This window comes from Chiloscyllium plagiosum, unplaced genomic scaffold (genome assembly GCF_037043375.1).
Source record: "Chiloscyllium plagiosum isolate Xiang-an unplaced genomic scaffold, Cpla_swu_hap1 HiC_scaffold_46, whole genome shotgun sequence".
Taxonomy (NCBI): domain Eukaryota; kingdom Metazoa; phylum Chordata; class Chondrichthyes; order Orectolobiformes; family Hemiscylliidae; genus Chiloscyllium; species Chiloscyllium plagiosum.
Genome location: NW_028270184.1, coordinates 5,505,014 through 5,517,300, shown reverse-complemented (window position 1 = coordinate 5,517,300; position 12,287 = coordinate 5,505,014). Strand labels below are relative to the sequence as shown.

The 12,287-nt window shown below is 52.6% G+C and overlaps 1 protein-coding gene across 1 annotated transcript in view; it reads right to left on the bottom strand.

The window, feature by feature from the left end:
- Positions 1-12,287, bottom strand: part of LOC122547041 (solute carrier family 35 member F3-like) — a 52,573-nt gene that overhangs the window by 38,842 nt on the left and 1,444 nt on the right. Inside the window, exon 2 of the mRNA XM_087983630.1 lies at positions 101-398. Within this exon, the coding sequence (XP_087839756.1) occupies positions 101-398 (298 nt within the window). The remainder of the gene's footprint in view (positions 1-100; positions 399-12,287) is intronic.

Genomic DNA, 12,287 nt, shown 5'->3' with positions numbered 1-12,287 from the left:
TTCCAGCGCCCGCGGCGTCACCCTGTCTCCTCCCTGGTGTTGCGCTAAACCCCTCGTGGCCTGCCCCCCCCCCTCCCCCCACCCCCCTCAACCACCTCACCTGAACTGCCTGAGCTGCAGGCCCCTCTCTCCGGAGGTCAGCAGGCGGCAGGAGCAGTAGCCGGGGAAGAGCAGGAGGTTCCAGTTGGCCGAGTGCCAGGCCACCAAGAACGGCGACTCAAAGTCCCGCAGCGCCGCCTTCGCCAGTTGCGTCATGCCCGCCCAGCTGCCTGCCAGGCAGACCGCCAGTGCCAGGCCCACAGCCACTCTCCCCAGCGTGCCGAGGGGGCTAGGCCAGCAGCAGGGTGCCACGCTGTCCTCGCGGAACTGTGCCAGAGCCTCCGGAATCTCGTCATTGCCTTCGACGGATAGTGGAGAAGATAAAGAGAGACCGGGTCAGTAGGATTGATTTATTGTCAGTGTAAGCACAGCAAAAAGCTTTGCTTGTAAGCAAGGACATTTGATGGGCTTCTTGCTGAGATATTTGTATCACCGATAGTCACAGGTGAGGTGCCGGAAGACTGGAGGTTGGCAAACGTGGTGCCACTGTTTAAGAAGGACGGTAAAGACAAGCCAGGGAACTATAGACCGGTGAGCCTGACCTCTGTGGTGGGCAAGTTGTTGGAGGGAATCCTGAGGGACAGGATGTACATGTATTTGGAAAAGCAAGGACTGATTCGGGATAATCAACATGGCTTTGTATGTGGGAAATCATGTCTCACAAACTTGATTGAGTTTTTTGAAGAAGTAACAAAGAGGATTGATGAGGGCAGAGCAGTAGATGTGATCTATATGGACTTCAGTAAGGCGTTCGACAAGGTTCCCCATGGGAGACTGATGAGCAAGGTTAGATCTCATGGAATACAGGGAGAACTAGCCATTTGGATACAGAACTGGCTCAAAGGTAGAAGACAGAGGGTGGTAGTGGAGGGTTGTTTTTCAGACTGGAGGCCTGTGACCAGTGGAGTGGCTCAAGGATCGGTGCTGGGCCCTCTACTTTTTGTCATTTACATAAATGATTTGGATGTGAACTTAGGAGGTACAGTTAGTAAGTTTGCAGGTGACACCAAAATTGGAGGTGTAGTGGACAGCGAGGAGGCTTACCTCAGATTACAACAGGATCTGGACCAGATGGTCCAGTGGGCTGAGAAGTGGCAGATGGAGTTTAATTCAGATAAATGTGAGGTGCTGCATTTTGGGAAAACAAATCTTAGCAGGATTTATACACTTAATGGTAAGGTCCTAGGGAGTGTTGCTGAACAAAGAGACCTTGGAGTGCAGGTTCATAGCTTCTTGAAAGTGGAGTCGCAGGTAGATAGAATAGTGAAGAAGGCGTTTGGTATGCTTTCATTTATCGGTCAGAGTATTGAGTACAGGAGTTGGGAGGTCAAGTTGCAGCTGTACAGGACATTGGTTAGGCCACAGTTGGAATATTGCGTGCAATTCTGGTCTCCTTCCTATTGGAAAGATGTTGTGAAACTTGAATGGGTTCAGAAAAGATTTACAAGGATGTTGCCAGGGTTGGAGGATCTGAGCTACAGGGAGAGGCTGAACAGGCTGGGGCTGTTTTCCCTGGAGCGTCGGAGGCTGAGGGGTGACCTTATAGAGGTTTACAAAATTATGAGGGGCATGAATAGGATAAATAGACAAAGTCTCTTCACTGGGGTGGGGGAGTCCAGAACTAGAGGGCATAGGTTTAGGGTGAGAGGGGAGAGATATAAAAGAGACCTAAAGGACAACATTTTCACACAGAGACGGGTACGTGTATGGAATGAGCTGCCAGAGGAAGTGGTGGAGGCTGGTACAATTGCAACATTTAAGAGGCATTTGGATGGGTATATGAATAGCAAGGGTTTGGAGGGATATGGGCTGGGTGCTGGCAGGTGGGACTAGATTGGGTTGGGATGTCTGGTTGGCGTGAACGGGTTGGACCGAAGGGTCTGTTTCCGTGCTGTACATATCTCTATTACTCTATAACATACAGATCAGAAAGACTTAGACAGAGTCATACAGGTTACATTGCACTCGGCGAGAGCGACATTAGCAAGGTCAGCATTATTGGAGGCTAGAGGGGTCCATTCATCAGCCTAATGGCAGCCGGGAAGAAGCTGTCCCTGAACCTGCTGGTGCGTGCGGTCAGGTTTCTGTATCTTCTGCCTGAGGGAAGAGGGTGTAGGAGATCATTACCGGGCTGCGATGGATCCTGGATGGTGTTGGCTGCCTTTACGTGGCAGCGAGCTGTGTAAATGGAGTCCAGGGATGGGAGGTTGGCATCTGTGATGGTCTGGGCTGTGCATACCACCCGCTGTAGTTCCTTACAGTCCTGGGCAGAGCAGTTGCCGTTATCAGGCCGTTATACACCCAGACTGTATGCTTTCAATGGTATATCTGTGGATGAGGGGTCCTAGGACAGGCAGAATTTTCTGAGCCACTTGAGGAAGAAGAGGCGTCATGTGCCGCGTGCTATTTTGGCAGTACCAATGGGCTGATGGTAATGGTTCTGTGATCCAGCAGGAAATGAATTTGTGTACCAATCCCACTGTGGCAGCAATTTACATTCAGTTAATAAAGCGTGAAATTCGAGAGCTAGTCTCCGTGATGGCGACTATCATCCGTGGTCACAAAACCTCATGTGATTCATCACTTCCTTTAGGGAAGGAAGTCTGTGAAGGATTGTGGGAAAACAAAGGATATTGGCACTCAGTCATAGAACTTGTGCAGACACAAGGGGCTAAATCCTGGAAAGGCAAATCAGGGCAGGACTTGTACAGTTAATGATAAGGTCCTGGGGAGTGTTGCCAAACAAAAAGACCTTGGACTGCAGGTTCATAGCTCCTTGAAAGCAGAGTCGCAGGTAGATAGGATAGTGAAGAAGGCATTTGGTATGCTTTCCTTTGATTGGTCAGTGCATTGAGTACAGGGGTTGGGAGGTCATGTTGCAGCTGTACAGGACACTGGTCAGGGCCACTTTTGGAATACTGCGTTCAATTCTGGTCTCCCTGCTATAGCGAAGATATTCTGACACTTGAAAGCATTCAGAAAAGATTTACAAGGAAGTTGCCAGGTTTGGAGGGTTTGAGCTACAGGGAGAGACTGAATAGACTGGCCCTGTTTTCCCTGGAGCGTCGGAGGCTGAGGGGTGACCTTATGGAAGTTTTGTAAATCGCGAGGGGCCTGGATAGGGTGAAGAGCCAGTGTCATTTTCCCAGGGTAAACTGGAGGGTATAGGTTTAAGGTGAGAGGGGAAAGATGTAAAAGGCACCTAAGGGGGCAGCTTTTTCACGCAGAGGGTGGTGCATGTATGGAATGAGGAAGTGGTGGAGGCTGGTACAATGACAACATTTAAAAGGCATCTGGATGGGTATATGAATAGGAAGGGTTTGGAGTGGTATGGGATAAATGCTGGCAAATGGGACGAGATTAATTTAGGATATCTGGTCAGCATGGAGCGAAGGGTTTGCTGTACAACGCTATGAATGGCCTCCTCTTACACTTTAATTTGACAATAGGAAATTGCCACCCTTATCCATGTGGTTCCAGACCCACAACATTGTGGTTGGTACTTGAATGTCTCTGAAATGGCCGAGCGAGCCACTCAGTTTAAGGACTCTGCCCACGTCTCATGAAAAGCTAAATAATGATAAAAAGGAAAACTCAATGAGGAACTTACAAATGATCCCCGGCTTTATAAAATACTGGCTGGATCTCACAGCTGGAGTATCGTGCCTGATTCCAATGATTTAGGAAGAATGTCAGTGCTTTATAATGGAGGTTTTCAAGTATACTCTTACCTTCTGGAATACGGATTCTAAAGTAGAGACAAATGGGTTTTTGATTTTAATCCTGAGGAAGTAACTGTTTTTTTTGAAGGACAGAATGCCATTTCACAACAACATTTCCAAGGAAGTATGTGACTTAAGCTTGTTATGAAGCTGAGCAGATACCCTCAAGATATTTTAAGAAGCTAGCCTAGACCTTAACTTTTCTTATATTAAAGGTAAATGTCAGACACTATGTTCTAGGCATGATTGTTCAAACTACTCGACATGAGGCAAAACAAAATTTATTCATACACTATAGATAAGTTATAACAAAAGAAAGAGGAACTTGGAATAACTTAACTCTTTTGGAAACCTTAACAAAATAATAGTGGGTGGGTTGCTCTTCGGAGGGTCGGTATGGACCTCTTGGGCCGAAGGGCCTGTTTCCACACTGTAAGTAATCTAATCTAATCTAATCTAATCTAATCTAATCTAATCTAATAGGCTATTTCACTACTAAACAGTAACTGTTCTATGTATTAACATCCCATAAACACATTCTTGGCAAAAGGCGAGTTCAGAAAATAGGTTGGCTCCAGTTGCAGCCAGAAAGGCCCAGTTTTTGGAAATAACTAAAAGAGGCACAAGAAAAGATAGCTTCTGCCTCTTCAAGACCCCAACAGCAACCGCTGAAACCTCATCCCTAGTTGTGTGGGTGAGAGCTTTACCACACCCAGTCAGGCTGCTTCTATTGTTCCAACTTTTAAACAACCATCCAAGGCTTCACATGATTTGGACATGCCGGTGTCGGACTGGGGTGTACAAAGTTGAAAATCACACAACACCAGGCTATAGTCCAACAGGTTTAAGTGTTAGCACTAGCTTTCGGAGCGCCGTTCCTTCATCAGGTGGTTGTGGAGGACACAATTGTAAGGCACAGAATTTATAGCAAACGTTTACAGTGTGATGTAACATCACATGTTATCTTTGCATAGACTGCTCACCGCCTATGCCCCAGTCTCTATCTCTAAAAGAAACCAGGACAAAACTTACCTCTTAAAGACACAGTTTATCACAAGCTAAATGAGTACTGGAGTTGGGAGAACATTGACTGGGCCACTGTTGGAATATTGTGTGCAATTCTGGTCTCCTTCCTATTGGAAGGATGTTGTAAAACTTGAAAGGTTCAGAAAAGATTTACAAGAATGTTGCAAGGGTTGGAGGGTTTGAACCACAGGGAGAGGCTGGGGCTGTTTTCCCTGGAGCGTCGGAGTCTGAGGGGTGACCTCATAGAGGTTTATAAATTCACGAGGGGCACGGATAGGATAAATAGACAAAGTCTTTTCCCTGGGCTCAGGGAGTCCAGAACTAGAGGGGCATAGGTTTAGGGTGAGAGGGGAAAGTCATAAAAGGGACTTAAGAGGCAACTTTTTCACACAGAGGGTGGTGCGTGTATGGAATGAGCTGCCAGAGGAAGTGGAGGAGGCTGGTACAATTGCAACATTTAAAAGGCATTTGGATGGGTATATGAATAGGAAGGGTTTAGAGGGATATGGGCCAAGTGCTGGCAAATGGGATTAGATTGGGTTGAGATATCTGGTCAGCATGGATGTTTTGGACTGAAGGGTCTATTTCTGTGCTGTACATCTCTATGACTCTATGACTAGATAACGGAGCTGGAAAAAGCCCTGTGTTTTTCTCAGTAAGAAAGGTCAGTGACTTCGCTTGTGTCTGTATGTTTCAAGGAGAGATAGAGGGAATCATATCTCATAAAGTTGCTGAAAGGAATTGCAACCTTGTCATTTGAGTAAAACAACTGTTAAAGAGAAGATAGGATTGATATTGCAGTGGCGTTGAGTGTCTGTAAAGGATATTGCTGGGAGAAAGAAAAAGCAAGCTGAATCTTTTTGCTGTTTGCAGGAGTATCATTAAACATTGTAATTTATATAAACAGCTTTGTAATATATTGTAAACTTGCTTTCTTTAACTTAAGAAAATGACGGTATTATGTGAATCTGCCCACCACAGGATCCAAGCTGTAAAAAAAAACAACTTAGGGTCTATCAAGCCAGATTTCACTCTGGGATCTGACTTGCCCTGTATTACAATCAATTGGGCATATAACAGGAAGCAGCGCAGATTTGTCAGAACAGTCTCAGGGTTGAAGATACTCAGTTACCTGGAGACCGTAGAAGATGGGGTGCTCTGTTTAGAGCAGAGAAGGTTGAGGGGAGGATGAATAAAAATTTTAATACAATAAATAAGACAAAACAATCTCCCATGACAGCAAGGTCAAGAGCCAGAAATTACAGATTTAAGATGATTGGTGAAGTTAACCACAGAATCAGAGGGGGGAGGTGAGGATTGACACAGTGATCTGGGAGATGCTGCCTGTGTGGGGAGTGGAAACAGATTCAACAGGAACTTTCAGAATGAGAACGACTTGAAAGGAGTAAGTTGTGGGGAATGAGCTGGGGGAAAGTGGGCTGAATTGGATAGGCCCTTCAAGCAGCTGGCAAAGAGACAGGGGCTGAATGGGCTCCTTCATATTGAACATATGGAAATGATGGATCCAGTCTAGTCCCTGCAGTTTCAACACCTCAGTCGCTAGCTCTCTCTCTCTCTCTCTCTGTCTCTCTCTCTCTCTCTCTCTCTCTGTCTCTCTCTCTCTCTCTCTCTGTCTCTCTTTCTCTCTCTCTCGTCTCTCTCTCTCTGTCTCTCTGTCTCTCTCTCTGTCTCTCTCTCTCTGTCTCTCTCTCTGTCTCTCTCTCTCTCTCTCTCTCTGTCTCTCTCTCTCTCTCTCTCTGTCTCTCTCTCTCCCTCTCTGTCTCTCTCTCTCTCTCTCTCTCTGTCTCTCTCTGTCTCAGGCAGCAAGTTGTGAGTTCAAGGCTTATCCCAGAGACCTGAGTGCAAAATCCAGGTTAATCCTCCCTAACAAACTCCCAACGGGTACTGCACTGTCGGAGCTGCTTCCTTTCCTGGGAGACAGCTGATTCGGCCAATATGTTGTGGCTCCCTCAGCACTGACCCACTGACAGTATCCGCACTCCCTCGGCACTGACTCACTGACAGGATCCGCGCTCCCTCAGCACTGACCCACTGACAGTATCCGCACTCCCTCAGCACTGACCCACTGACAGTATCCATGCTCCCTCAGCACTGACCCACTGACAGTATCCGCGCTCCCTCAGCACTGACCCACTGACAGTATCCGCACTCCCTCAGCACTGACCCACTGACAGTATCCGCACTCCCTCAGCACTGACCCACTGACAGTATCCGCGCTCCCTCGGCACTGACCCACTGACAGAATCCGCGCTCCCTCAGCACTGACCCACTGACAGTATCCGCGCGCCCTCAGCACTGACCCACTGACAGTATCCGCGCTCCATCAGCACTGACCCACTGAAAGTATTCGCGCTCCCTCAGCACTGACCCACTGACAGTATCCGCGCTCCATCAGCACTGACCCTCCGACAGTATCTGCGCTCCCTCAGCACTGACCCACCGACAGTATCCGCGCTCCCTCAGCACTGACCCTCCGACAGTATCTGCGCTCCCTCAGCACTGACCCACTGACAGTATCTGCGCTCCCTCAGCACTGACCCACTGACAGTACGCATGCTCCCTCGGCACTGACCCTCCGACAGTGCCCACTCACTCAGTACTGACCCACTGACAGTATTCCCGCTCCCTCAGCACTGACCCACTGACAGTATCCGTGCTCCCTCAGCACTGACCCACTGACAGTATCCGCGCTCCCTCGGACTGACCCTCTGACAGTATCCACACTCCCTCGGCACTGACCCACAGACAGTATCCGCGCTCCCTCAGCACTGACCCTCTGATACTATCCGCGCTCCGTTGGCAGCACTGACCCACTGACAGTATCCACGCTCCCTCAGCACTGACCCTCCGACAGTGCCCACTCACTCAGTACTGACCCACTGACAGTATTCCCGCTCCCTCAGCACTGACCCACTGACACTATCCGCCCTCCCTCAGCACTGACCCTCTGACAGTATCTGCGCTCCCTCAGCACTGACCCTCTGACAGTATCTGCGCTCCCTCAGCACTGACACACTGACAGTATTCGCGCTCCCTTCAGCACTGACCCACAGACAGTATCCGCGCTCCCTCGGCACTGACCCACTGACAGTATCCGCGCTCCCTCGGCACTGACCCACTGACAGTATCCGCGCTCCCTCGGCACTGACCCACTGACAGTATCTGCGCTCCCTCAGCACTGACCCACTGACAGTATCCGCGCTCCGTTGGCAGTGTCTACGCTCCCTCAGCACTGACCCACTGACAGTATCTGCGCACCCTCAGCACTGACCCACTGACAGTATTCGCGCTCCCTCAGCACTGACCCACTGACAGTATCCGCGCTCCCTCAGCACTGACCCACTGACAGTATCCGCGCTCCCTCAGCACTGACCCACTGACGGTATCCGCATTCCCTCAGCACTGACCCACTGACAGTACCCGCGCTCCCCTAGGACTGACCCACTGACAGTATCCGTGCTCCCTCAGCACTGACCCACTGACAGTATCCACGGTCCCTCAGCACTGACCCTCTGACAATGCAGCACTCCCTCAGCACTGACCATCTGACAGTATCCGCACCACCTCGGCACTGACCCACTGATAGTATCCGTGCTCTTTCAGCACTGACCCACTGACAGTATCCGCGCTCCCTCTGACAGTATCCACACTCCCTCTGACAGTATCCACACTCCCTCGGACTGACCCTCTGACAGTATCCACGCTCCCTCAGCACTGACCCACTGACAGTATCCGCGCTCCCTCGGCACTGACCCACTGACAGTATCCGCGCTCCCTCAGCACTGACCCACTGACAGTATCCGCGCGCCCTCAGCACTGACCCACTGACAGTATCCGCGCTCCCTCAGCACTGACCCTCCGACAGTATCCGCGCTCCCTCAGCACTGACCCACTGACAGTATCTGCGCGCCCTCAGCACTGACCCACTGACAGTATCCCCGCTCCCTCAGCACTGACCCTCCGACAGTGCCCACTCACTCAGTACTGACCCACTGACAGTATTCCCGCTCCCTCAGCACTGACCCACTGACAGTATCCGTGCTCCCTCAGCACTGACCCACTGACAGTATCCGCGCTCCCTCGGACTGACCCTTTGACAGTATCCACACTCCCTCGGCACTGACCCACTGACAGTATCCGCGCTCCCTCAGCACTGACCCTCTGATACTATCCGCGTTCCATCAGCACTGACCCACTGACAGTATCCACGCTCCCTCAGCACTGACCCTCCGACAGTGCCAACTCACTCAGTACTGACCCACTGACAGTATTGCCGCTCCCTCAGCACTGACCCACTGACAGTATCCACGCTCCCTCAGCACTGACCCTCCGACAGTGCCCACTCATTTAGTACTGACCCACTGACAGTATTCCCGCTCCCTCAGCACTGACCCACTGACAGTATCCGGGCTCCCTCAGCACTGACCCTCTGACACTATCCGCGCTCCCTCAGCACTGACACACTGACAGTATCCGCGCTCCCTTCGGCACTGACCCACAGACAGTATCCGCGCTCCCTCGGCACTGACCCACTGACAGTATCCGCGCTCCCACGGCACTGACCCACTGATAGTATCCGCGCTCCCTCGGCACTGACCCACTGACAGTATCCGCGCTCCGTTGGCAGTGTCTACGCTCCCTCAGCACTGACCCTCTGACAGTATCCGCGCTCCCTCAGCACTGACCCACTGACAGTATTCGCGCTCCCTCAGCACTGACCCACTGACAGTATTCGCGCTCCCTCAGCACTGACACACTGACAGTATCCGCGCTCCCTCAGCATTGACCCACTGACGGTATCCGCACTCCCTCAGCACTGACCCACTGACAGTACCCGCGCTCCCTCAGGACTGACCCACTGACAGTATCCGCGCTCCCTCAGCACTGACCCACTGACAGTATCCGTGCTCCCTCAGCACTGACCCTCTGACAATGCAGCACTCCCTCAGCACTGACCATCTGACAGTATCCGCACCACCTCGGCACTGACCCACTGACAGTATCCGCGCTCCCTCGGACTGACCCTCCGACAGTATCCGCACTCCCTCGGACTGACCCTCTGACAGTATCCACACTCCCTCGGCACTGACCCACTGACAGTATCCGCGCTCCCTCAGCACTGACCCACTGACAGTATCCGCGCTCCCTCAGCACTGACCCACTAACAGTATCCACGGGCCATCAGCACTGACCCTCTGACAATGCAGCACTCCCTCAGCACTGACCCACTGACAGTATTCGCGCTCCCTCAGCACTGACCCACTGACAGTATCCCCGCTCCCTCAGCACTGACCCTCTGACACTATCCGCGCTCTCTCAGCACTGACCCACTGACAGTATCTGCGCTCCGTCGGCAGTATCTACGCTCCCTCAGCACTGACCTTCTGACAGTATCTGCGCTCCCTCAGCACTGACCCACTGACAGTATCCGCGCTCCCTTCGGCACTGACCCACTGACAGTATCCGCACTCCCTCGGCACTGACCCACTGAAAGTATCCGCGCTCCCTCGGCACTGACCCACTGACAGTATCCGCGCTCCCTCGGCACTGACCCACTGACAGTATCCGCGCTCCCTCGGCACTGACCCACTGACAGTATCCGCGCTCTGTCGGCAGTATCTACGCTCCCTCGGCACTGACCCACTGACAGTATCCGCGCTCCCTCAGCACTGAGCCACTGACAGTATCCGCGCTCCCTCGGCACTGACCCACTGACAGTATCCGCGCTCCCTCAGCACTGACCCACTGACAGTATCCACGGTCCCTCAGCACTGACCCTCTGACAATGCAGCACTCCCTCAGCACTGACCATCTGACAGTATCCGCGCTCCCTCCGCACTGACCCACTGACAGTATCCGCGCTCCCTCAGCACTGACCCACTGACCGTATCCGCGCTCCCTCAGCACGGACCCTCCGACAGTATCCGTGCTCCCTCGGCACTGACCCACTGACAGTATCCGCGCTCCCTCGGCACTGACCCACTGACAGTATCCGCGCACCCCCAGCACTGATCCACTGACAGTATCCACGCTCCCTCAGCACTGACCCACTGACAGTATCCACGCTCCCTCAGTACTGACCCACTGACAGTATCCGCGGTCCCTCGGCACTGACCCACTGACAGTATCCACGCTCCCTCGGCACTGACCCACTGACAGTATCCGCGCTCCATCGGCAGTATCTACGCTCCCTCAGCACTGACCTTCTGACAGTATCTGCGCTCCCTCAGCACTGACCCACTGACAGTATCCGCGCGCCCTCAGCACTGACCCACTGACAGTATCCGCGCTCCCTCGGCACTGACCCACTGACAGTATCCACGCTCCCTCGGCACTGACCCACTTACAGTATCCGCGCTCTTTCGGCAGTATCTACGCTCCCTCAGCACTGACCCTCTGACAGTATCCGCGCCACCTCGGCACTGACCCACTGACAGTATCTGCGCTCCCTCTGCACTGACCCTCTGACAGTATCCGCGCTCCCTCGGCACTGACCCACTGACAGCATCCACGCCACCTCGGCACTGACCCAATGACAGTATCTGCGCTCCCTCAGCACTGACCCTCTGACAGTATCCGCGCTCCATCAGCACTGACCCTCTGACACTATCTGCGCTCCCTCGGCACTGACCCACTGACAATATCCGCGCACCCTCGGCACTGACCCACTGACAGTATCCGCACTCCCTCGGCACTGACCCACTGACAGTATCCGCGCTCCCTCGGCACTGACCCACTGACAGTATCCATTCTCCCTCAGCACTGACCCTCTGACAATGCAGCACTCCCTCAGCACTGACCATCTGACAGTTTCCGTGCTCCCTCAGCACTGACCCACTGACAGTATCCGCGCTCCCTCAGCACTGACCCACTGACAGTATCCGCGCTCCCTCGGCACTGACCCACTGACAGTATCCGCGCTCCCTCAGCACTGACCCACTGACAGTATCCGCGCTCCCTCAGTACTGACCCTCCGACAGTATCCTCGCTCCCTCAGCACTGACCCACTGACAGTATCTGCGCTCCCTCAGCACTGACCCACTGACAGTATCCGCGTTCCCTCAGCACTGACCCACTGACAGTATTCGCACTCCCTCAGCACTGACCCACTGACGTATCCATGCTCCCTCAGTATTGACCCTCTGACAGTATCCGCGCTCACTCAGCACTGACTCACTGACAGTATCCGCACTCCCTCAGCACTGACCCGACAGTATCCGCGCTCCCTCAGCATTGACCCACTGACAGTATCCGCGCTCCCTCAGCACTGACCCACTGACAGTATTCGCGCTCCCTTGGCACTGACCCACTGACAGTATCCGCGCTCCCTCAGCACTGACCCTCCGACAGTGCCCACTCCCTCAGCACTGACCCACTGACAATGCAGCACTCCCTCAGCACTGACCATCTGACAGTTCC